A 26,759-nucleotide genomic window follows, 5' to 3' on the forward strand; every position below is an offset into this window, starting at 1 on the left:
GGGAGAAATTTGCACTGCACCGACCGGAGGCGCTGGATTTGGGCCTGGTCTTTTAAGCCACTGTTTTTAGCCATGACTTTGGTTAAAATCGGGAAGAGGCCGGGAATGGAATGAGCACTGCCGCTAGGCCACATTCTCACCACTTAATGGCACCCACCTGTGGCACACAAGAGCCCTCATCTACCACTTCCCAGTGGAGTTTTGGTGGTGATGGGAACAATGGCAGACAAAGTGAGTGTTACAGGAATACTCACAGTGGCAACATATCACATCACAGCCCGCCCGCCCCCTCTTTTTAAGGGGGTCCTACCCCCACTATGATCCATAAGACCAAACAAAAAAAAAAAAACTGTGAAGAAAGTTGCAGTGCAGACAAGACCTTGTCCCATACTCTAATTTATTTATTACTCTATTAATGCACCCCTCTTCCTCCTGCTGGAGCCCAAAGCAGTGATATTTAAACACAATACAATTATCATAAAGGTAATTAAAATTTATCAACGGAACAATAACCTTTTCAGCGCCAAAAGGGTAGGCAACAAAAACCTTATCTGTTAAAACGAGCAGCTAACATTTTAAGTTGGTGCCTAAATGCTGGCCAATGTGGGGCAACCATATCTCAGGAAGGAGTTACACTGGGGAGCAGGGAGTGTATAGCTGACAAACAAGAACAGGGCATAATCCCTCCTCTCCTCCAGGGAACAGCTTAGAATTAGTATTCACGAGCAACACGCTCGCTCCTTCAGGGAAAATGCTATCCCATTCAGAAAGAGGTTGTTTCCTCAACTCCTGGACCCAGGAAGTGCCTAGCCACAGGGCCTCCATTTTATCAGAATTCAAACTGAGTTTGTTGGCCTCCATCCAGCCCATCACTCTCTCCAGATACTGGTCCAGCTCTTGAACACTCCCTCCTGATTCACATGTCATCTGCATATCGATGGCACCACACTCCAAATACCACCTCCCAGCAGTTTCATATAGAGATATCAAATATATGACAGGAGTGGGGCATGTGGGCATTTTTTAAAAAAATAAGAAAATGGCCTTGTGAGGCCAAGTAGAGCCATGTGTGTTTAGTTAGGTCCACAGGCTGGACATTTTCCACTACTGGTCTGGGCCATTGCTGTCTATTCTGATTGGCAATAGCTCTCAAAGGCAGAGAGGGAGTGAGATCTTTCCCAGCTCTGCTCCTTATTAATTGGAGATGCTGCAAATTGAACCTGAGACCTTCTACATGCATGCGCTTCATCCTTTGCTATGGCCCCTTAACATCATGCTGCTCTCAAGTAGTTCCTTCCTGAATATGCCATCTTCTCCTTGGGTAATCGACACTGCCCACTATTTAGGGCTGAAAGGGAACTATTCCCATCCCATCAAAAGTGTAGCGTTTTCTAGTGCTTGATGATAATCAGACCGAGGCTTAGGAGAAGTACGTGGGACAGGTATGGAGGAGGGAGCTTAATGTGAAGGATGGCAAAGCAGTGGTGTGAACAAAGGCTAAGTCAGGAATGGGTAGGCTAGCTCAGTCCCTGCCAGCAGAGCCAATGGCCAGGGTTTATGGCAGCTTCTGGCGCAACACCATTTGTAAGGTTTTCTCTTCCTGGGATATATGGAGAGGTAGAATGTGAACAAAGCTGCTGTTCTGTGACAAACCCCCACCCCCTGACCCAGCATGTCTCCTTAATGTTCAACATTATTCTCCCTACGAAATACAACAGCCTCGCTGCCTCAAGTTCTTCCTACTCCCCTCAGTGGAATGTTATACGAGCCCTGTTCGCATTGCCACATCCAGGGAGCGCAGGAGGAACGGCAACCAGCGCTGGGAAATTTTAAGAGGTGCCTTAAGGGCAAGGAATAGACTGATCAGCTAAGCTGCTAGCTCACTGGGTCACAGCCAATACATTCAAGAATCAACAGCTGTGCTTAACTGCTATCGATAGGACGTCCACAGATTTAAATTTGGGAAGCAGCACCCACCCATAAGAAATTGCAATATTTTGCTCTTAAAGGAGAAAGAAACCCTACCGGTTTCTCCTCTATTGTAAGCCAGCAATCTAGGCTACCTAGACCGGTCTCTGCTGCTGAGTCGCTATTTCTGCCACACTCCCTGGCTTCCTATTAACTGACTGAGTGGGCACTACCTTCTGGGATTGAGCCTCTGTCCTCCCATGTGTACCTGCCGTTCTCCCTGCAGTGAGGACAAAAGGCGTGGGAATTAATGGGAGGAGCCGGGGCTGCATGCATGCAATAAGGCTGAGGGACACATGTAGAAAATACTGTTGGCTACCCAAGCCCAACCACAATGTGTAGTCCGCTGAATAAGCCTTAGAGGAGGAGGAGGAGGAGGAAGAAGAAGAAACATGCTCCTAGACTTGGCTACATCCTTAGCACCCACCAAAAGCTACTGCTCAAGAATAAACAAAGAAGCATTCCTTGACAGCTACACCGACTCTCCCCAGCCCTCCATCTCTGGCTGTCAGTGAAGCTTCAAATGGACTAATAGGCAAAGTGAGATTTGGAAGCATTTGATTTAAGGTTTAGTAATCAAATAAAAAAGTTCAAGCAGGACTTGCAGGTAAAAATGGAAGTTTCCAATGGCCCAGGACAGCAGCTCAACAGCCTGACTAGCCCGGGGCGACAGCTGAAGGGAAGCAAACGCCTTGCAAAACCAGTAACCAGATGTGCTGTCAAAACATGCCTTCTCTATTTCCAGCCAAAGCTTTTGTAAATCTTCCCAGTTAGAAACTGGGAAGCACTGGTGCTTGTTCCATGAGCTGCGGCACCAGGATCTTAGGTTTTCCAAAGTTTGGCTGCCCGTACCAGCAGATCCAAGAAAGAAAGGCTTGTACTAGCACAGCATAGCACTGTAAAAAATTACACCCTAAAAATGAACTCAAGTTTGATGGAGAGAGAGAGAAAAAAAGTGTGTGTGTGTGTGAACAAAAAGGGGAATTCAAGTTGTTTGCATAAGCTGAAAAGCCAGCATTTCCAGTAATGCAGCATATGAAAGAAAACACTTACTGCCCATATTGACATCACTTCTCTTTCTCTGCACTGAGGAATATTTAATAATAATCTAAACATTTCCCTACGGTACACAGTCAGATGGATAGGGCACGATCAAGAAAGTTAGCGTGCTGCAAGAAACGCAGCGAAGAAATAGGAACTCATTCATTCCGGTTCCAATGTCCGCTGAGTCACTGTGTGCTTAGTGGCCAAATTGCTAGTTAAAATTCATGTCCTTCCGACTCCCTGGTGATAATGCAATGTCATCTTGCTTCATTTTGCATGGATGCTGCTCCAGTAAAAAGGATATTTTATTTTATTTTATTTGAAAAATTGATACCTTGGTCGTAGCAAAACCAGAAAGTCCTCCCTTTCTAGAAGAGATGTGCTGGTGGAGGAGACACAATGCCTAAACATTCTCTTCCTGGGTCCAGAGTAGTGTACATGTTTTATGCTTCTTTACTTAAGCCACCATTCCCAATATTCTTGGCCCAGGATTCTCGGGTTAGAAGCACACTCCTGCGAGTCGGGCACTGCAGGAGAATTCCCCAACTCAGCCCGGCAATGGTCTATGGTAGCAGCCAGTGCAATGCTATAGCTCAGAGGTGGGGGACCCTTTTCAGTCTGGGGGCTTCATTTCCTTCTGGGCAACCTTCTGGGTGTTGGATGGGATGGAGGCATAAGTGGGTCAAGCGATCAATGGAAAGTTTACCTTTGGATGGTAGCTTCAACACATCCCATTGTACCCTCCATTCAGAGAAAAAAAGAAGAATGGTCAAAGTTCCAAGGACACATTCCAGTCCGGGGGAGACAGTCAAGGGGGTGGGATACAAGGCAGGGCCAGCCAGTGATGAAACTGAGAAGGGTGTGTGACCTGGGAAGAGTCCCAAGGACCAGAGAGAAGCTTGGAGGGTCACATTTGGCCCCTAGGCCCGAGGTTCCCTAACTCTACGATACATGCATGCTCAGAAGTAATCTCCATAGAGTTCAGTGGGTCTTATTCCCAGGTGTGTATAGGACTGCAGCCTTATTAGACATTTCCTGCTGCCCCTGGATCCATAGTAAACAAAGCAGAAGGCCTAGGAGTCATCACAGTATGAGAGTTAGGGTAAGGGGGCAGTCACTAAACTCGCAAGCTGCAAATTCCTGTCGTTTAAAGATCTTGTGAAATGGAGACATTCATCCTACAGGATAGTCAGCCCGATCTTGAACACTATCTCAGGATAACAAACTGCACACAAACCTCTAGGGTAATAGTGACTTCTGTTCCCAGATCTGGGACACACCTGTAACCGAAACATACATTTGGGGACACTTTTTAAAAAAATTTGTTACCATATATTTGTATTGTGGTAGCGCTTCTGTTGCGACCCATCTTAGATCAGTCTGCGACCCGGTAGTGGGTCCCGACCCATCAGCTGAAGACCATTGGTCTAGGGCTCTCTAAAGTACAGGAAGTAGAAAAATGGACAATAATGATAACTTGCGTAAACAAAGGAAGATTTCCTCTAAGGGTTTATAGCAAAATTGGGAGATTTTAAAAAGTTGTTGTTGTTGTTGTTTTGGGGGGAAGTGGGGTGGTGATGTAAGGAACTTGTAAACTAAGTAGCTGGCGCCTATTTGAATCAATATGTTTGCAAGCTAGGTCTTTTCAGAGCTCATTGCCACCTCTTCCCTCCCAGTTAAGTAGCAGTGAAATGGCTGCTGGGAAACTGGGGTTATGGCTCTATCCCACTGGAAAAGCTGTTCCTGATGTGCTGGCAAGCTTTAAGTGGCTGTAGCAGAAATATTTCAATATGAGAATATGTGGCCCTTATTGGCCGGCCTTCTTTCCCAAAGCTTCATCTCCATGTACATCTGAACTTTGAACTTATCTGTTCGATCTGCCTTATTAGCTACCAAGATCCTATAAAAATCAATTCAGGGCCAAACCACATGTGCCACCATCAACATTTAATGTGCATGGTTTTTAATTCTTTAAATCTTAGCTGGGGGGAAGCAGTATTGGGTCCAACGCGTGCAAGGTGCATTCAAGATGCTACAAGGCGCAGGAAAGAAACCAACCAACAGCTGCTTGCTTCCTGGGGCTAATCCCAGTTTCAGAAGGTAGGTGGGAGGACCAGGGCAGTAGAGGTCCACATCATATCTTTTCCTCTGCATATGATGGCCCCAGTACTGTTTGCCATCTGCCCAACTGATAGTTAAAGGATATGCGCTTTAAATTATTGCATGTAGCTTTGCCCTCAATGCATGCGAACAATCAGTGCTCCATGTGCTACTATGTGCCATTTCAGCTTAGTATGAAGACTATAAGCACCAATGTTATTGCAGCTGCTCCTCGTAGTAAGGATATACTCTTGAGTTGTTTTGCAGGAGGTGAAAAACTTGGATTTTATTATAGTAGGAAAGAACAGCCCCACCCATTCCACAATGAGTCATGTTGGAATGCATCACTGCCTACGTGATTCAGGTTTAGAACATGACCTTTTCAACTTTCTAAAGCTATCTTCAGTGCTGTTGGACTTTAGGGCGCGAAGATGTGGTCCTTCTCAGTTTACACCCCAGCCGATCTCAGATTCATTGGCTGCCACCTTAGGAAGCTGAGAGTAACCCAGAGGTAACTCAAATGAGCAGGGACCAAGTCCTTAATACATAAGTAAATGCTAAATAAATGAAGAAACTCATGCAATACAGGACTCTGCACCATCTTGAATGCACATGCTAGGACCACTTATTTGAAGGCACCTCAACTTCAATATTTCCTTCCATGTAGAAAGCTTGCATGCCTGCAAAGTCTAGAAGAAACTTACATTGATGGGGCTTTCTTTCCATATGGAGGGAAGTTTGCATGTGGGAGTGCTTTCAAAGGAGGACTCTCTCCATGTGCACTGTGATCGTGAGTTCTTTATCTTAAATCAAAGTGGGGAATGGCAGAATGTTAGATGTATGGGCCCTAGAGAAATGGCCCAAGCAGGGGTCAGGCAGACTACAGGTGACCCAACTAAAGCCTACTTGCTTTTAAAAGACATATGAAGGCAGCCCTGTATAGGGAAGTTTTTAATGTTTAATGCTGTATTGTGTTTTTAATATTCAGTTGGGAGCCGCCCAGAGTGGCTGGGGAACATAGCTGCCAAGTTTTCCCTTTTCTCGCGAGGAAGCCTATTCAGCATAAGGGAAAATCCCTTAAAAAAAGGGATAACTTGGCAGCTATGCTGGGGAAACCCAGCCAGAAGGGCGAGATATAAATAACAAATTATTAATATTACAGTGGTACCTCGCAAGACGAATGCCCTGCAAGACGAAATTTTCACAAGATGAATGCGTCTTGCGATCTGATGGTAACTCGCAAGACGAATTCATTTTGCGAAAAATTCGTCTTGCGAATCGCGGTTTCCCATAGGAATGCATTGAAATTTAATTAATGCGTTCCTATGGGCAAAAAAAAGAAATTTCGATGCATTCCTATGGGAAACCGTGATTTGCAAGATGAATTTTTCGCAAAACGAATTGACTCGCGGAACGAATTAAATTCGTCCTGCGAGGCACCACTGTATTATTATTATACTAAGTGCTTTTGCAGTCAGAATCAGTGGTGAGCGGTGTCTCTTGGAACTGTAAGGGTGCAAGGTAGGAGGCCAGCAGGAGCCAGAGCCAATGAGCTCCATCCTCAACTATAAAAAATGGTTTGAATGTGACCTTGATCAGGCTGTAACAGAGACAAAGGGGTTAAGCCCCCGAGGCTGGCCACTTGCATAAAAACCCAGCTACTTAAAAGGCACAGCTAGATAGCTAACATGACCCTCCTACCTTCGTGGGGGGTGGATATGGGTATTTTTTTAAGTGAACGGGTCTTGTAGCTCTTCGATTTGTTTCCCTTTTTGCTGGAATAATCCGAAATCAAAATTTGGAGCCTGCCACTGGACAGGCAAGTAGGTACTACTTCGTCTCTCAGAATAGCATCCCGACCCCTTTGTTTGGTCCCTGTAAACCTACAGCTTCCCTGCAACTAAGGAGGTGGGGTTAGAGAGCCAGACTCCATATTGGCCGAGTATCTCTTTCATGATTGTTACAAATGTCAGAAACCCAAGAGGCAGGAAATGCTTCCAGAGACAGCAAGCAAGGCAAAAAAGCGAACAAGAGAAGCAGCTCAAGAGTTCAATATAGAAAACAGACACTTTGCAGAGACATCTAAGCAGCCCGGAACGGAAAGCATGCCTTATTGCATTTCTTTTCTAGTTTCTAGTGAGGTGTGGGGCTGTATGTGCTTCTAAGCACTCATGCTTCTTTCTCTTATGGTCTGAGGTTTGACTTCCTTTATAGATAATGCATTCACCCAATGCAGCGCCAAAAATAATTTGATTCCTTTTGCGGAAAAGGGGAGGCGGACGAAAAGCCTTGACTAAAACAATAATTACTTTTCAGCATTATCGAGGAGGAAAGGCAGAATGGCAAAAAAACCACAAACACGTTGGTATCTTATGAAAAACAATTGTACTTTCTGTACTTTCTAAGCAGCCCTTGAATAGATAAAAATATTATTTACTGCATGAAGTCAAGCACAAACAATGGGAGATCCAGGGGGTGCTGTTTGGATTGTATATGGGTGCACCATAAGGGGCTGCAGATAACAGGGTCTGGATTATGAAATCTCTCCTACATCTGCACAGTAATAAAATCAAACTGCTGTGGTACCAAGAGCCTCGCTGGAAATACACCAGGAGCAAAATGTAAATTAAGCAGATTTTAATTGCATGCAGCCAACATGATTTGCATATTATTTTCAGTCGTGAGTCAGATACCAAGCTGTACAAAGTGGACCTCCTGCATTTCTTCTTTACTCTTGTACTTAAACTTGCAGCCAACAGATGAGAAAAGTAAGGAAAGGGTTTTTACTGTTAAATTGCTATGGGATGTTGCAATTCATAAATGAAGCAAACAAGCCGGAAATAAATCAACTTTCTTTCTTTTTTTGCAACCTTGAAAACATGAGGCTTGCTTTAAAAATGAAACTGAAAGGGGGGGAATTCACGAGTTTCTAACATGTAACCTTTACACACGGACAACAGCTCTGAGCGTAGAGGCAAGCGACCTTCCGAAGGAAATGCTAAGGTTTTGGAACGGCGAGAGAAGGATGTACCACATAAATAATTGATACATTCCTCGGGCTATATATATATATGGCACAAACTGTCTCGGCACATGACTTAAGATGTTAGGAGACGCATCGCTGGCCCTGCTCCACGTCGCTTTTGCCACCCACCCAGCCCTGCCGACGGCGAGGAGAATCACATCTCAGCACGGTGTCCTGCCCTGCCTCGCGCCTCATTATCAAGGCTGGCAATGCTGCCCGTCTGGTGGACTCCCTGACTTTGTTTCTGTGCCTCTTGCCCACCCACTCCTCTCTCCTTCTCTGGCAAAGGGAAGGAGGAGGAGCCATTGCAGCCCAGTGGTCCAATCCGCAGCATCTCCAGGGAGGACTGGGAAAGGACTCCCTTGGATGAAATCTGGGAGAGCTGCTGCCAGTCAGTGTAGACGAGCTAGGGGGACTAATGGCCTCTGACTTGGTATAACGCAGGTTCCTATGTTCCCCTTTCCTTCTGGGTGGCAGTGGGGCCCGGAGGTGAGAGGGAAAGCGATTAGGCAGAAGGGAGGTGTGGGGAGCAGGACCGCGGTTCCTATCTGCACAGAGAAGGCAAGGAGGGAGCACGGTGCTCTCTCTAGCCACCCCGTGGGCTACAGGGCGCCCATATGCAGCAGAACCCTGCCCTGCTCATCTGTTTGTGCTCCCCAAGTATGGTAGAACCCTGAATTTAGGTGTGTCTGCAGAGGGATGAACACACAGCATAAGATGAGCACAAAGGGATGCATCGCAAGCCCTTGGGACTCTGCCATCAGTCATTCTCCTAATGGAATGGCCCAGACATCAAGCTGGGGGGCTGCCGTGCATCCCTTTGCGGGCATCCTACTAACAGTCCTATCACTTCTCTGGGAGCCAGTGTAGTGTAGCGGTTAGAGTGCCGGACTAAGACCCGGGAGACCAGGGTTCAAATCCCTACTTGGCCATGAAGCTCACTGGGTGACCTTGGGCCAGGCGTTGCCTCTCGGCCTAACCTGCTTCAAAGGGTTGTTGTGTGGGGGTGAAATGAGGTAGGGGGCAGAGAACCATGTTTGCCACCTTGAGCTCCTTGGAGGAAAAAGTTGGGATATAAATAAAAACAACTGGCTAAGAGGTGACTTGCCCCCATCCCTGCCCAGGGCATGTGAGGCAGCGGTTAACACCCAGCCAGGTCCCCTGGAGCTCCACTTGCTGCCCACCTCCAATCCTCAAGATTTCCGGGAGAAGACTTTGTTTTGTCCATTTATCTTCGTTGGGATAGAAATCTTTCTGCTCCAACAAATCTCATAAGTGAAAAGCAGAAGCTGACATGTCGCAGAAGCTGCGACTGGCTCTGAGGCCCCGACTGCCCTCTTGCTGCTTTCATGCCAGGGCGCGGAGTCCCGACTGGGTACGGCTGAAGCTTTGCAGTCTTGACACAGATGCAGGGAGATTGGGGTTAAAACATCACCCCCTTGCTGTAACAGGGACTTTGCGAACAGAAAACCAGCTTCCCTCCCAACAGCCCTGTTAATGGAGCAAGTGCAGGGGGGTGGGGTGGGGTTTAAACCAGCCTCTCGCTGCATCTAACACTTTGCCTTCTGTCCATCTTCAGTGCTTTTGCCACCTAAAGGCCATATCTCCTTTCTCCCACTCCTGATAGGTTTTTAATAAATGTTCAGGGCTTGGCCTTTAAGGACTTTGCTTCCCAAATTCTGTCCTATCTTTCCCTGTATTCAGATTGCATTTGTGTTTCAAGGTGCTGTCTAATTTCCTCCTCTTGGTTGGCACTGCACTGTTTTGTCGACTCTGCTGTTCAACCGCACTGGCATCGGCTAAGGCTCAATATGGCTCTCCAGACTCTGCCCTTTCAACCAATCTCTTCGTTTGGGGGTATTCCTTCTTCTGAAATTTTCACACATTGAACTTTCTAAGCAATTTTCATATAGATTGAATTTCAGGAATGCTTCGCTTTCTAAACAGATCCTGGGCAACTCTGAGCATTAAATCAAAGGTGACACCCCACCCCACCCCTTATTGTTGGGTTTGCAATGAACTGTTCTAAGACAAATCAATCACCATAGCTAGAAATTCTGGCTCTTTGTCACGATATGAACGCACATTAAACCCGTCAGTATGAACAACTAACATTCTAATCGGCAGGAAAACCCTCATAAAGCACAAAGAAAACCCCAAATCATAACATTTTCTCACCTTTAGTGTTTGGTATTGATAAATGGAATCAGTGTCGATGAAATATGGAGATCCCTCCCCCCCTCTTTTTTGGAATGTCTGAGGCATATGGTTCTATGAAAAAATAATAACAGTATCGAGTTAACTAATTAAAACAATTAAACTAAGTCATCAACAGCCATATTCGGTAAAATAGTAAAGATAAATGACTGATACTTTAGATCTAAAAAGTGATGGAAAGTTATAACTGTGCAATAAAACAATAGTACCATTCCTTGAATGCAGGTATAATTCACAGATTATTTAAAATGCTCCGATGACAACGAAAATGTTGTGCAGCCCTTTTTATTTGGAGTAGCAGTTATGCAAGTCAATACAAACCATGGGAACAGAGAAAAAAAAACTGTGGGAGGGTTTGGACTCAGCCCCGCTTTCTATAGGTTGCTAATCTTTTCTCTATACTTTAAAAGTGCCCTGGTTGCTTTTTCATGACTGCCTAGATCTGACGTTTCGTAGTCAAGTGACGCCAGCCGCTGAAAAGTGTGTATTTGCTTACACACACTTGCACCTTGCAAGCAGCTTGCATGCGATTCCGGGGTCACTTCCAAATGACCTGTTTGCTGAGCATTTGCTCTGATTTGTTTGCAGGGAGGGTTATAAGTAAGCAATGGTTCTCACCACTTTCCTTATTTCAAAAAGTCAGGTTTCTTTTGTTTGTTTTTTGATAAGTGGGCTTGTAGCGCTAGAACACCAAATCCAATTTAATTGGACAAATCCACTATAATTGCCATTAGGCTCTTGAATCGCTCTTGCAAAACAGCAGCAGCTTGGAAGTGGCCTTGGCCTACTCCCCGGGACACCCCTCTCCCTTTTTAAATTTGCATTTTGCAGCATTCCGCATTATCCAGGGAAGGGCAGTCTGCGATCCCCCAGGTGCCCAGCAGCGGTAGATCCCAGATGTTGTGGCAAAACTCCATGATGGGAGCTGGACTCCAACAACAGCTGGAGGAGTAGAGATCATCCACCCCTGGAATAATCTATGATCAATGCTTTATGCCTCTATGAATTTTAGCAGAAATGTATGACAAAGTTATGCAGGAGCTTTCGGCAAGGAATCATTACCAAATTTTAAAATACTGTTGTACATTTTGCTTGGATTATTTTGTAAACCACCCTGGGGTGTTGTTGTTTGCAACCAAGCAGAATATACATTTTATGAAATCAAATTAATACTGCAAGGTAACATCCCTCCACCCAGCAATAGTCCTATGGCTTCTTTGGAATATGTTCAGTATCCAACGATACTTTTAAACTTAAAAGTAATGCCATGGTTGTCATTAGGGTAACTTTGGTAGTGATTCTACATTAAGCAGTTTTATATCCGACAACATGTCCTATCCGGATTTCTATATTTCTTTATATACAGTGGTGCCTCACTAGATGAATTTAATTCGTTCCACGGGTCTATTCTTATAACGAAAAATTCATCTAGCGAATCCCATAGGAATGCATTGATTTTTTTTTGTTTTTTGCCCATAGGAACACATTAATTGAATTTCAATGCATTCCTATGGGAAACCGCGATTGGCTAGACGAATTTTTTATAAAATGAATTCATCTAGCGAGGCAACCTCCGCTAGAAAAATCCTTTCTTTAAGCGAAAATTTCGTCTTACAGGGCGTTCATTAAGCGAGGCACCACTGTAATGGGCTGAGGAGGCTTTTCAATCCTGTTCTCTGTTGCAATGTAAACAATATGGAGGTGGGCTTGTGGGCTCAGCGGCAGAGCACATTTGGGCTGCCCCAGAGACAATCCCCCCACATCTCCTCTCTTGGGTAGGAGGGCTAGGGGAAACCACTTCCCAAGACCTTGGAGAGAGCCTGCCAGTCAAAACAGGGCAGTTTTCGACCAGGTGGACCAAAGATCTACTTCAGCATAAGGTAACTTTGAACATTCAAATTTTGCGGTGTGTCGGAACCTCACTATAGAAACGCCACGATGATCTCCAGTTAACGACAACCTTTAGTTAACTAAACACTCTCTTTAGAGACAACACTATTTTTAGTTGGCAAAACCAAACATGGCCCATTTTATTATCAATCAGGCTGTGCTCCAGTCACAGTGCAGATTTCTGTTAGGTTCTCTTTATTATCACTTTAAGGAAAACATGATTCAATTCACTGGTCCTGCCCCAGCTAATCTGTTGATCCTGCATTATTTATTTATTTATTATTATTATTATTATTATTATTATTATTATTATTATTAAACACAGAGGACTAAAACCAGGCTTTCAAATTTGTCTCTTTAAGTTGACCGTGCTGCTGCCTGTTTGTGAGCATTCAGTGCTGGAAAACATGAAGCATTTATTGCTCGGCCCACAAATCAGATAAATTGAGGGTACTTAAACTGAAACTGGTTTGTAGGTGAGAGCTCCGGATAGTTATTTTCTACTTTTTCCCTCCAATGCCTGATAGCTCAATCTCATACATGTTTATTCAGAAGTAAATTGCACTGTGCACAGCGGTAAATGTGCAGAGCGCTGCCGGCTTCCTAAAGCTCAGTGGGCGGCTTGAAAGCATTTTCAAGGTGGAGCTGTTAAAACTTACGATATCTAAGTCACACCAGACAACCAAAGAGAAGATTATGAGCTGACATCAGCGTATGGGACTGAAATGAAACAGGAAATTGGGGACTCACCCTCCCCAAGTACCCTCTTCCCAAAGGAAGAGGTAGCGCTATGGATTAGAACCTGTCACTTGAGAAGTTGCCCCTTGACAAGCACCGGGGCTGCAAATTGCGACACGGACCCTCCAACTGTGGCCTCTGCCCTTGTTAACTGATGTTCAAAGCCCAAGATGTACAATATGGCACTATGGTGGTTAAATGGCAGGTATGTTCTTTATCTCTTCTTCTGCCTGGGGAAGCGCTGTAGCTCAGTGTCAGAGAATCTACTTTGCATGCAGAAGGTCCCAGGTTCAATCTTTTGGCATCTCCTGGACAGCCGCTGCCAGTTAGTGTAGACAGCACTAAGCTACATGGGCCAGTGGTCTGACTCAGTATGAGGCAGCTTCTCATGTGGATCCTGGCCTGGGTCCTGTATACCTGAAGGAGCGTCTCCACCCTCGTTGTTCTGCCTGGACACTGAGATCCAGCGCCGAGGGCCTTCTGGCGGTTCCCTCATTGCAAAAAGTGAAGTTACAGGGAACTAGACAGAGGGCCTTCTCGGTAGTGGTGCCCACCCTGAGGAACGCCCTCCTATCAGATGTCAAAGGAAAAAACAACTACCTGACATTTAGAAGACATCTGAAGGCAGCCCTGTTTAGGGAAGCAAAATAAAAAAATTCCTTCAGTAGCACCTTAAAGACCAACTAAGTTTTTATCTGACGAAGTGTGCATGCACACGAAAGCTCATACCAAAATAAAAACTTAGTTGGTCTTTAAGGTGCTACTGAAGGAATTTTTTTATTTTGCCTCGACTCAGACCAACACGGCTACCTACCTGTTTAGGGAAGTTTTTAATAACTGATGTTTTAATGTATTTTTAACCTTCTGTTGGCAGCCGTCCAGAGTGGCTGGGGAGACCCAGCCGGATGGGCGGGGTAGAAATGATAAATTAAAATTATTATTATCATGTTCCCGTGCTTGCAGAGCAAGATACAGTGGTGCCTCGCTAGACGAATTTAATTCGTTCCACGGGTCTTTTCTTATAACGAAAAATTTGTCTAGCGAATCCCATAGGAATGCATTGAAAAAAAATGCATAGGAACGCATTAATTGAATTTCAATGCATTCCTATGGGAAACCGCGATTCGCTAGACAAATTTTTCATAAAACGAATTCGTCTAGTGAGGCAACCTCCGCTCGAAAAATCCTTTTGTTAAGCGGAAATTTCATTAAGCAGGGCATTCGTTAAGCGAGGCACCACTGTAGCATGGTATTCCACCACGGGAAAATCAGTGGCGGAGTTATAAAAGTTTAGGATCTTCTCAAAAGATGCTGTATTTCAGGTGTGGGAAAAATTAGTTCCTCTATCCCTTTGTGCAAACCACCAGAGGGTTATCTTGAGTAAATGAGGTTCAACCTGCTTGGAGCTACAGCTGTTTGAAGTTCAGGGGCTCAGTTTTGATGGAGCTACGTGCCAGAAAAACATCACACCATGTGAGCAGGGCCCACAGCTGCAGGTGGGCAAGGTAGGTCTTTGTGCTCACCCAGTTAACTCTCCAGATATTGTGGGCACCAGCTCCCACCATCGCTGATCATTGGCCATTGGGATGATGGGAGCTGTCATTTGTAGTATTTGGAGGGCACCAGTTTGGCTGGCCTGGTTCTACATATTGCAGGTGCACCACACTGAAGTCTATCAGCTAATTTAACCTATACTGAGTGCACACAACTGCTTCTGTAACCGGCAGAGAGTAGAGACTAGAGCACAGACAGTGCACTGGGACACAAGAAAAGAACGGTCCAAACGATGCTCACCACTGGTTGTAACGGGGCACCAGGCATCATGGCATTGGCTAGTTGCATCTGCTGGGCCAGCATGGCCATGTTCTTCTGCTGAATCAGGTTATTGCGTCCATTGATCTCCAACTGTGTTTTTAAGTGTGGCGGCGGGTGAAGGTATTTGCAATTCTCCCTTGAGCATCGTCCCTGGAACACAGCAAAAGAGAAGAAGACTAATTAGGTTTGTCTGCTATTGATTAACACATTTAATTATTCCGGGTGAGCTATTTGGAGGCACAAAAACAGCTGGAGGAACCTGGGGCCCTTCAGACGTTCTTGAACTCCAACCCACGTCAGCCTCAGCCCAGCATGGCCAGTGGTCAGAGATGATTTAGGCAGTAGTCCGATGACATAGGAAGGGTCAGAGGTTCCTCACCTCTGCCTCAAAGTGCTGTTTTCCAGCACACTTTGTTTTATATATTAAAAAAATAGCAGCCGTATACCACAACTAATTGAGCAGAGTTCCCAGACGTCAACATCACCATGGAAAACAACCTAACATTGGCGTACAACCAGCAATTATATTTTCCATCCAACATGTACCGCCTCCATCTGGGAGAATAGGGCAGATCATGTCAGATGTCCAGTTGAATCATTTTCTACTAGATGATATGGATCTGTTTAGAAAGGAGACGATCACTACGTTCCTATTATGATTTAAAGCTGCACCACTGTGATGCATCCTGAAGATGCCTAGGACATTTCAAACAAACCGTATGTGCCTCCACCACTCAGGCACAGCCCTTCTTAAATAAACGGGCATATTTGTATAGACATAGAAAAATTTAGATTTGGTGTCCTGCCTCTCAAAGTTACTTCCTAATAATGCTGGTGACAAGACTTCATGGAAAGGTAAGGGAGAAAACATCTTTCGAAGCGCATTGAGGTAATGTCAAATTTGGATTCCTTCTAAGTCTGTCATGGCCATAGGTGCCAACTCCCAGATTGAAAAATCCGGGATCGGCGTGGCACCGGAAGTTGCGCTGCGGCCATTTTGGAACTGGACAGAGTGGCACCGGAAGTTGCTTCTACACATGCTCTGCCTAGTTCCAAAATGGCCGCGGCGCCGGAAGTCGCGCTGCGGCCATTTTGGAGCTGGGCAGAGCAGCACCAGAAGTCGCTTCTACGCATGCTCTGCCCATTTCCAAAATGGCCACAGCGCCAGAAATTGCTTCTGCGCATGTCCAGAGACTCCAGACATGCACAGAAGGAGCCTCTCCAGGGGATTTACGGTGTTTTTAAAAATCCGGGCTGCCAGCGGGAAACGGCTGGAAAAACGGGGTTTTTCCAGGGAATACGGGAGACTTGGCAGCTATGGTCATGGCCAAACTTGGCCCTCCAGATGTTTTGGGACTGCAATTCCCACCACCCCTGACCACTGGTCCTGTTAGCTAGGGATGATGGGAGTTGTAATCCCAAAACAGCTGGAGGGCCAAGTTTGGCCATGCCTGTTCTAAGTCCTAGGCATTACCCTTGTCTTTTAACAGATTAGCTCAATACACAACACTGCCTCAGCATGCACAACTAGGAGAAGGACAACAGCCTAAATTTTTGAGTGGTGCATAGCACTGCGTGTTGTTCGTGTGCAGATTTTGTCTGAATTAAAAGGACAGTACCCAGGACACTACAGAGAATGATGAAACCTTGAATAATATTAGCAGCAGCAATTAGCCATTGACTCTCTTGAGTTTAAACATGACACAGCCAAAGAAAATCCCCTACCCACAAGCACAAGTTTCAGGTTTAAATTTAACTGTTCTTCTGGGTAGTGCCTCTCTTTCGTAAATGAAATAAAGTATTCTTCTCATTCAGCTAAGAACAACGCCTTAGAACAGAATGTCCAAGTCCCACCTACAATTCCGAAAACCTTTCAGAAAATAAAAATAAAAATAGAGCAACATAGGACCGATAAAAATTAATTGTATACAGAACCTTCCATTGAATTTAATGGTCAGTTTCATACCTTCCATTTATTGTAACGAGATCATCTCTGTACTAGATCTTCTTGCAGATAAGTAACACCACATGCCACTGATCCTATTTTCTGTGACCTTTCTAAGGATACAGCAGAGCAGAATGGCTTATATGGCCCAATCCTGCACAAAGAATTATTGAACCTCGTGGGACTTGCTTCCCCAGCAGACTGCACAAACAACAAGACTCAGTCCCAGATAAGAATCCACGTCAGCGTAGTCTAAAGCAGATGTCATGTCACAACTGTCAATAGTTTTCCGGAGACCACATGCTAGATACCGCCCAATGCAAAATGAAGAGAAACGTCCCCACTCCTGAAGGCCGCTATGCTTCTATGGGCTGAGGCCTGCCCTAACCCATACTGAACCCGGGGTGGGGGGGTGGGGTTGTTACATCAAAATGGGTGTGGCCAACGTGCAAACGTGGGCGTGGACAATCACCTTTATATATAAAAAGCATACATTTGGTCCTTCACGACCCAAACTTGGGGCCACAGAGACATTTGGGCACTCATACATGCGCACCCACCAGTATGTACACGAATGGGTGCGCATGTATGAGTGTGTGTGCATGTGGTGGGTGAAATTCAGCATCACACTCTTCCCATCGTTTTGCTGATGCAAGCATCCCAGCTTTCCAGGTAGAATGATAACCTAAACACTGTTCTGGGGGTTCTTCCAATACCATTCCTGAGCCAATTTCAGTGAGCAGGGGTTTTCTTGAGGGGGTGGGGGTGGGGGGAGGCAGCCCCATTGCACAAATGAAAGTTCTGTACCTGGGGCTTCCATGGAGGGGGCTGGTTAAGGGGGCCTCGTTCCATAGTTTCAAAAGAATTTAAACAGATAAATTCTGTGGGGCCTTGGCAGGGACACAAAACCCTTTGCCATTCAAGCAGAAGAGTGGGCAACCTATGAGATGAGTCAGTAAAAGGAGAGGGGGGGGAAGTGCAGGGGTAAAATATGGATTATGTGTGTGGTGGCCTGGGATTTGGACTCGGATGCTGAACCTGAGGGATCCCAGCCTGCACAGGATTCCCTGCCTCCGGATCCAGCTGAGCCGGGGCTAGGGCAGAAGCCTGAAGGGCCCTCACCTGTGCTGGATCCTCAGGTGCAGGCATCAGCTGAGTCTGCTCTGGTCCCAGATGTAATGGAGGACCCATTGTCTGCAGGCGTCCCACTCTCAGCCCTGTCAGAGGAAGCTGAGGCTACCCCTGGGTCCGGTAACCCACCAGCCTCTCCTGAGCTTCAGAGGCTCAGGGCAGAGAGGCGAAGGGAACTAAGTTCCTGCAGGAGGAGTGCTCACCTCCAGGCCAGAAGGAGAGGCGAGTCACCGGAGGATCGGGGCCACCCTATGCCTCGGGACAGATAAAGGCTGGCCAGCCCCAGCCCCAAGTTGCGTGAGTAACGCAGTTGCTAGCGTGTGCCTGCCTGTGACCACGTGCCTCCTCCTGACCTGGACCTTGCTCTGCTTTCTGCTTTGCTCCCTGCCGGACTGACCCCCTGTAGGACTCCTGGGCCTTGGACTGGACTTTGGCCCTGCCTCACGGATTAGCCCTGTCGTGTTCCTGGCCTTTGGCTACCCGGCTAGACCCACAGACTGTTTACTGGCCCTGCTGCCGCCTCGCCACTGCACATTGTTCCTCGTTGGTCCTGTCCCTGTAGTCAGGGACTGCCGTCCGCAGACCCGGTCGGTCCCGGGTGAGTACCTGGACTCCCCACCTGGCGGCCTCTTGGCTGGGCACAATGTGTGATGTAACATTGCCTATTCCATACTGACACCACCCTTCAGCGTTACAGTTCTGCCCCTGCCTGCCCCATGGTCTCCCTCATTTCCACGGCAGGCACAGACCCTCGTCCACAAGTCAAATAGGGACCTGAGCTCAGGTCCCTATTTGACTTGTGGGGAGTGGCAGAGCTGAATGAGCACATCTGGTCCCTGAAACAAGCCCCCTTCAGACGCACGCTCATCTTGAAAAACAGCAATTAGTCAACAAAATTAATGTTTCCAATGATCACGGCTAAATGTGTAACAGTAGAGTCTATTCTCCCAGGGACACGCAAAAAACAAAGATATAAAGAGGCACAAATTTCTCCTTGGCAGAACAAATGGCTTAATCTGAAAGGTTCCAATTCCCTTCTTTTCCGTAGTAATCAATCCAAAAGCAGCCGTGGCAGTGAAAAACAGAACCTTAATTTAAGGCAAAGGGCTGCCTGCATCAAGCTTTGCTTTGCTCTCCCCCACCCCACCCCCTTTTCTTAAAAAGAACAAATTAATGCAGTACAACATGCCCTTATGCCGCACTTTTGCACAGAAAGCTACAAAGCTTCTCCTTGTTATAGGTCTGCCAGTGATCCAACCCAAAGCTCTCTTGTGTCAGTGTATATGATTTATTTCAACCCATCTGCCTCTGCTCTCGGCAGCCAAGCACATATGACTCTCATTTCTGCAGCTAGCCAGTTGGCATTTGCATAACACAGTATGTTTGATGACAGGATTTTACATAATTCTCGAGATCTTGTTGGGGGTTAAGCAGCAGCAGCAGCAGTAGAACAAGTCAATCAAACCGACTGACTATGCCGATAGGCCTTTCAAAACACATTCTCATCATTACATTGGAAACCCCAGTCTGGCTCAACCCAAGGCCGTGAGATGCGTCAAATATGGAGGAGGTTTACCTAACATCATAGAAGAAATACAGGATGGCCACAGCATACTGAGGCAGAGAATGCGGGAGGTCAATAGACACCGCACTTAAAAAAAAAGCAGACTCTCTGTTTAGGGTTGAATATGCAGCGTGGGGGGGGGGGAAGTGTACTAGACATTGAGCTAAACAGGCTTAGTGTGTGCAAAATGGGAAACCTGAATTAACAGGTGAATGAAGCAATTAACTTTCCAACAACAGGATTTACTGTAGAGTTCTACAGATAGTCATTTCTCTACCCTAAGATACCAAACACAATTTCCTTGCCAGGTCAACTCACACACTTTTAAACCTAATGCATTTTCATGCATTCTTACTAACAATTACTCATGATGGTTTGTTGTCAGTGTGTGTGCGCGCGCGTGTTTAAGCCCATTTTCCATCCCCCATGTGTACCGTTAGCCTATTTAAATCAATGCAGATCTCTGGCAGAGAATGCATCTCTTCTAGAATTCATCCACTTTGGCACAAAATCTATGCAATTCCTGCAGTGCCCCTCCAGTGGCAATAAAAAAAAATGGCCTAATTAGCTAAATATATCATCTAAATAAGACAGGAACAAATATACAAGTTGATCCCAGGGAGATAGGATACAGTCTGGACCGGTAAAGTAAAATAATCTCCTTTCAGCATGAAACTCATTAGAGAAGTTGGTCGGATGAAAGATAGTCCACACCTGGTTCTGATGCCCGATTCTCTGTTTCTGTAAGATACAACAGCCCTATCAGGGCACTGCACTCATTGTTAGCACCAAGACGCAAGACAGAAGTGAAGCCATGCTGAGTAGCCCCTCCTTCTGGCATCCACATCTGTAATGCAAATGTCTGGAGCGAGGGGGGGCTGGCCTGTACACATATAGAGTTCCATGCATTTATGGAGTTCTGATGGCTCAGTTACAGAACCAAGTGGAAACTTGTATGTGCAACCGCAGAGGATCAGTGCACGGCTTGATAGCAAAGATGGTTACAGTTAATAGTGCCAAGTTGCAAGTTTGATCCCCGTATGGGACAGCTGCATTTTCTTGCACTGCAGGGGGTTGGGCTAGACAATTCACAGGGTCCCTTTCAATGCGACAGTTCTATGAAAATCACAAAAAGGGGGGAGGAGTAACTTTCAGCAGCGGTTTTGCTTTCCACCACTGGAGGGCGCTCTAGGCCCATCTGAGGACACCTCTCCAGGCATAAAGGAGTGAATCATATCTGCAAGTTTGGATTCCATGCATAGGCCCCAGGGGGAGGGGCTACTTGGTGAGGATGAGGAACCTGCAGCTCTCCAGGTGCTGTCGGGCTCTAACTCCCTTTATTCCTGACCATTGGACCATGGCTGCCTGGGACTGGTAGAGATTGGGAGTCCAGCAATAACTAGAGGGGCGCAGGTTCCCCATCCCTGACCATAGGTAACAGCTGCATTGTAGCTGATGAGCGAACAGTTGAAATCCAGGTATGTGTGTCGTCAACTGAGGTTTGCAGAATTTGACAAGTTCCACTTTTATGTATGGAGATCGATTTCTTCTGCTGAGCATCTTGCACATATGCAATGGGTGGCTATTTAGACCACACACTGAGACTGTGTGTGTGTGGCAGGGGGTGCCCTGAGTCAAGCATAAACTGGACAGAGCTTGGGAACCTGAGAACAGTGGCCGTCTGAAGAATTTGGGGCAGTTTTCTCTTCAGGCCAGATAAGTTTGCACGAGCCTTGAAAAAGCAAGTACCTTTACAAGCTTTTCTGATTCAACGTGTTTGGAATTCGCAGGGAGGTTGGGGTGGGGTGGGGTGGGGTGGGGTGGGGTGGGGTGGGGTATAACACCCTTCTGAAGAATATGCATTAACCGGTTTTGAGCTTTTTCCTACATCTTGGCAAAGAATTCGGCACAACCCCACAATTACTCCAGTGAATGCAAAACCTACCCAAGGCTAAGCACTTTCAGACCATACGCACTGTTGATTTTTCTCTTTCAACCTCAGGTGATTCAGACTTGAAATCAGTGTGATTTAACTTTACCTGGAACTTATATGCCCTTTCTGCATTGTAAAACATGGCTAAATGTGCCAGATACAAGTTTTAGGTCCACAAACACACACACTTTCTAGGTCTCCTAAGAACAACAGGACTAGGCAGGGGACATTTGCTACTGAAGCCCCCCCCCCCAACTCCATCAAACCCACATTTGCATTTGGAAAAGCCAGGAGCTGTAGAATGACCACTTGCAAAGATGAGGAGATGCATTGGGGTGGGACGGACTGCTGGTACATCCTTAACCTGGGTTGCTAGGTAACAGAAAACTTAAGGTGAGTGTGGCTACATGTTCTCCACGGAAAGGGCAGAAGTTGAAACAGCCCCAGGAGCATCAACAACAGCATCTAAAGCTTGGGCAGAGGGCATTTGCCACCAACAAACAATGGACCAATCTGTCAATTTCAGTTTCTCCCATTTTTTTTTCTAGTTCACTCCATTTCGGCATCAGTATGCAAACTTCTCTACAAAGGGGGAAAAAATCATGTGAAAATTTGTGTACATTCTTGTGTGCATTTCTCCCAATATGTGCAATTCTACAAGCATTTTCACTTAATGGAATCCATTTGGATATACCATTTTCGCTAATCTATGCGCTTGTGTGCACGCTTACCCCCAATATTGCAGTGCAAAATTGGGAGAAATTCTGAGGGCCGATTCTGGAGGCTAGCTGTATTTTAGTTTGTTCCGTGTGTGAATTAAGTAGGTTCTGCAAAAATGTGCGCTGAACGAATTTATCCCTACCACCAACATCCACCCCATCAAAGAATCTTACTATTGTGTTACTACTACCTTTCAATTTTCAGTTATTGTCATCGGAGCCTGTTGTCAATACATGAATACTGCAGGCAGGCAAGTACGTAAAAATGTACACATACAATTGGGGAAAACTATGCAGCAACAGAGCTCTACTGGCATAATCGTATGACTGGATAACAGCAGCCAGAGTACTGAAAACATCACATGATGTGCAATATTTGCGGATGGAAAGTATCAATTAGAGAGGCCTGTTACTTTCCCCACACTTAGATATAACCATCAAAGAGCCATCAGCAACAAAACCCCTCCTGCGCTCATACTGGTTCTGCTATGCTTTTGCAATTATAACTTTTCTGTACTAAAGGATCTGAAAAGACTGCCCCAGATCTCCACATCAGGCAACAGGCTCTGCTCAAGGGGCTTGAACTCTACAGATGCTGGGATCTGCTGTGTTCATATGGACGCCACCCTGGGCTCTGACTAGGCAGGCACTTGGGAGTGCAAGCATGGCCGCAATGGATAGACAGCAAGGACGGGAGCTATGGGAAGAGTAGACATAGAGGTAGCTTCCAGGTTCTGAATCTGCCGCACATCTCATTCTAAACCAGACTTCCCCAACATGGTTCCCCCTCCAGAGGCTTTGGATTGCAATTGCCATTAGACTCAGCCAGCAGATCCAATGGTCAGGGTGATGGGAGAGGTCACCTTCTAGTACTGGCTCCAGGTGGAGGAAAAGCAGCTCTAAACAGGATACACATCTAAGTAGCTAAAATCCTCAGACACTATTTTTGGGCGGATTCAGGCGGCGACCATTTTGCACATGCCCCATTGGCGCATGACCTCTAATGCGCAGGTCCTTCCAGACCTGGAAGAGGTTAGAAGGAGGGCGAGGGGGAGTGGTTTATTGTGTGCTCTGCCAACGCACACAGGAACCCCCACTTGAAATGGTCACCACCTATAATACCCACCTCTGTATCAGTGAATAAAAAGTACTGGCAATGCGTGCGGGAAATACATTTATTTGCTTCCCTCCTATTTCTTAACCAACTTCCCACCAGTTTGGAAAAACCCCCCCCCAGGTGTTTCAGAAACAAATCGGCAAAAATGTATTAGCAGCACTTCAGAACACATAATATAATCAGGTCTATAAATAAAACGCCGGCATGCAAAAGCAGCGTCGGCAACAAAATGCTTGTCTAAATCAGGCATCCCCAAACTGCGGCCCTCCAGATGTTTTGGCCTACAGCTCCCATGATCCCTAGCTAACAGAACCAGTGGTTGGGGAAGATGGGAATTGTAGTCCAAAACATCTGGAGGGCAGAAGTTTGGGGATGCCTGGTTTAAATAAATGTTTTAACTCGGTTTTCTTCTGGATTTCACAAAAAAAAACAGAACGAAAACACAAAATACAAAACAAACCGAAAACAAACCAATAACATGCCCCCTACCACAAACACACTTAGAAAGCTGTAGAATGCTCATCAGTCAAAGGCCTGGTTGAAGAGAAATGTTTTCGCCTGGCGCCTAAATATATTTAATGAAGGTGCCAGACGAGCCTCCCTGGGAAGAATATTCCACAAATGGGGAGCCACTGAAGAAAAGGCCTGCTCTCGTGTTGCCACCTCGGAGGAGGTAGGCAAAGAGCCTCAGATGATGATTGCAGGGTCTGGGTTGGTTCATAGGAGGAGAGGAGGCCCTTGGAAGTATTGCAGTTCTGAGCCATTTAAGGTTACCTTTTTAAGGTCAAAACCAGCACTTTGAATTGGGCCCTGGAATCAATTGGCAGCCAGTACAGTCAGGTCAGGATTGGTGTAATATGCTCAAACCGTCTTAGCTCCGCGAGCAACTTGGCTGCCAAATCCCATACCAGATGAAGATTCCAAACTGCCTTCAGATGGTTGCAGTAATCTAAACTAATCCATGGATCGCTGGATCCAATCCACTGAACTATTCTAGCTTCACTCACATTTCCTCCCGGAAGGCACTTTTAATTCCAATTTGACTCTTGCTTTGATGAAATCTGGATTCAGCTGGGGGAGGGGGACACACACACGATGAAACACATATCGCTATACCGATGCATTTCAAGCAACCTTGAGCATCCCTCAGATGACCTTCTTCAAAAAGCAGCTAGCCTTCAGTGTTCAGTTTAATACAGTCCAGAAGAGCAGGGTTTGACTGGGAAATCTATTTTGCAGTGCATTATTCGAGAAAAGGGAAGGTAGGGGCAGGGTTGGAAAGGAAGGGCAGCTTTTTTTAAGTAAAGCAGCTGCAAAAACAAAATAAAAAATAAAAAACTCCCCCCTATCCCAGCACATTTAAATTCCACCTTTATATTACATTAATTAAAATAATTAATTGGAATTACACATGACAATCTAGAATCTGGATGACAAAAATAATATAAAGGAAGTGCAGAATTTGTTAAGAAGGAAAAAGCTGCTGTGGTCTAATGGATGGCAGTCTATTTTTATCCTGCAGAGAAGCTATCACACTGCAGGTGCATTAGCAAGTTAACATTTCTTTCTGGGCTGCAGCCACTGCAGAGAGACGCAAGTGGCCCCCGAACCTCAGCCGTGTCACGTAGGCAGGTTTTTATTATTATTACAGCACGCTCACATAATATAGTTCCGGAGTCGTTAAAATCCCCCAAGATTTGCTGCTTGACCTTGTTGGGTTGTAGGTTTCAACCTTGACTTTTAATAATGCAGTGGTTTGGTTTTGCTTTTTGCTTTTTTGCAACGAACAAGTAAATCAAATGCAAATAAGAAACTTTTTTTAAAAAAAGTCTTAATTCTCCAATATATCAATCGATTTTTTTTTTATAAAAAAAGGTTACAAATAGATTGTATGTTGTTGTTTGCCAACAGTTTAGAAGTAAAGAACTCAGTCAGGCAAGGTGAAATGAATGTTTTGTTCTATGGAACTCCAATAAATAAGCTTAAACGGGAAAAGGAACAAACATATACAGTGGACCCTCTAGTTACGTACCGCTCTAGATACGTAACTTTCGGGTTACTAACGCGGCAAACCTGGAAGTGTATACTTCCGGGTTTCGTTGCATGCGTGCGCAGAAGCGCTCAGTCGTGCCTCGTACATGCGTGCGCAGAAGCAGCGCCTCTGCCTATGAAATTTTTGAGTTGCGGACGGACCACCGGAACGAATTTAATTCGTATCCGGAGAGTCCACTGTACCTGAAAAGGATATAATGCGTAGAGTGGGAATATATGGGCAGGGCCCCCCAATTCAGAGCTCAGAAGCACCTTAACACCCTCAGAGATAAACCCCCAATGCCCCCGTGAAACTCTCCACTGCCTTGTCCCTCTTCTCAGGGGATCGCAGCAGTTGTGAGGAAGGAGAAAAAAAGGATGTGTTTATCTTTCTCCTTCACTTCCTCTTCCTAAATGGGACAAAGAGGAAGTACAGAAGAAGCAGAATACCTAATTGCCACTGCCAGTAAGCTAAACAAGCATGTCCCATCTAATGTAAATTGGCCCATGTGTTTCAGAAGTGGCTATTGAGAAATCGGTTGGATGTTTAGAAGTATGTCTACGTGCTTTGCTTTTACGAAGGCATTCACTGAGTTGATCTGGAGAAGATCAAGTAGAACTCCATTTTGTGCTATAAGGCTTGATTCCCACCCCCCACTACAGCCCTCTTTAAGGGTCGACACTCCCCATCCCTGGAATGGAAGGAGATGGAGCACAGAGAGTCGCAGCAGGAAAGTTAAATGGGGAGAATTTGGCAGTTCTCCTTTGTGCGGAAGTGCTTTTCTGTTTGTACAAGCCATCTTTGAACCCAAGCCGTATATTTCTCACATTGGCACGCAACCCTAGGAAGAAAATTTTTTAGAACTGCCCTTAGATTCAACCGACTCACATTATTTTATTATCTGCTGGTTTCATAAAACTGATAGACTGCTTGACTGTAGAGGGGGGGGGGGAGAGACCTCAAAGCGGTTTACAAAAATAATAATAAAATGATCACTAAAATTTTTTACAACCATAGTTTAAAACATACGGGAAGTTTAAAGCGTAATAGAATATACTAAAACAAATTAAAACTCACACGAACTTTCTAAACATCTGGGTCAGCTTGTCTGAACAAGAATGTCTTCGGTAGGCACCAGGAAAAAAAAATGCTGTGAAGGCATCTGCCTGATTTCAATAGGCAGGGAGTTCCAAACAGTAAAATTTAGCGGTGCGGGTATTATGTGGCACTTGTAGCAGTGCCAATTCTGCTGACTGAAGCGGCTGGGTGGGCACATTTGGAGTAAGCTGATCTTGTAGGTAAACTGGTCCCAAGTTGTGAAGGGCTTTATCACCACTGTTCAACCAGTCTCTCTCTCTCTCTCTCTCTCTCTCTCTCTCTCTTATTCACAAGGCAGTCAAAGCTTATTGGTTGAAATGCTTGGCAAGATTTCAGGCAGAGAAATACTGCCTTCATCTGTAAGAAACAGCATGCCATTTTGTCGTACATAAAGCAAGGCTTACTTCTGCGTTATGTAATTGG

The 26,759-nt window shown here is 45.6% G+C and overlaps 1 protein-coding gene across 16 annotated transcripts in view; it reads right to left on the reverse strand.

The window, feature by feature from the left end:
- The window catches only part of MBNL1 (muscleblind like splicing regulator 1), a 179,416-nt gene that overhangs the window by 28,151 nt on the left and 124,506 nt on the right, over window positions 1–26,759 (reverse strand). For 11 of the 16 annotated variants that reach the window (XM_035132493.2, XM_060274468.1, XM_035132484.2 and 8 more), the window contains 3 exons: window positions 14,777–14,947; window positions 10,316–10,408; window positions 4,342–4,449 (listed from right to left, as the gene is read on the reverse strand). In XM_035132493.2, coding sequence (XP_034988384.1) covers window positions 4,342–4,449; window positions 10,316–10,408; window positions 14,777–14,845 — 270 coding nt within the window. In that variant the 5' untranslated portion in view covers window positions 14,846–14,947. The remainder of the gene's footprint in view (window positions 1–4,341; window positions 4,450–10,315; window positions 10,409–14,776; window positions 14,948–26,759) is intronic. The other 5 variants (XM_060274465.1, XM_060274466.1, XM_060274467.1 and 2 more) reach the window with 2 other exon arrangements.

The sequence above is a fragment of the Zootoca vivipara genome, chromosome 5 (assembly GCF_963506605.1).
Source record: "Zootoca vivipara chromosome 5, rZooViv1.1, whole genome shotgun sequence".
Lineage (NCBI taxonomy): Eukaryota > Metazoa > Chordata > Lepidosauria > Squamata > Lacertidae > Zootoca > Zootoca vivipara.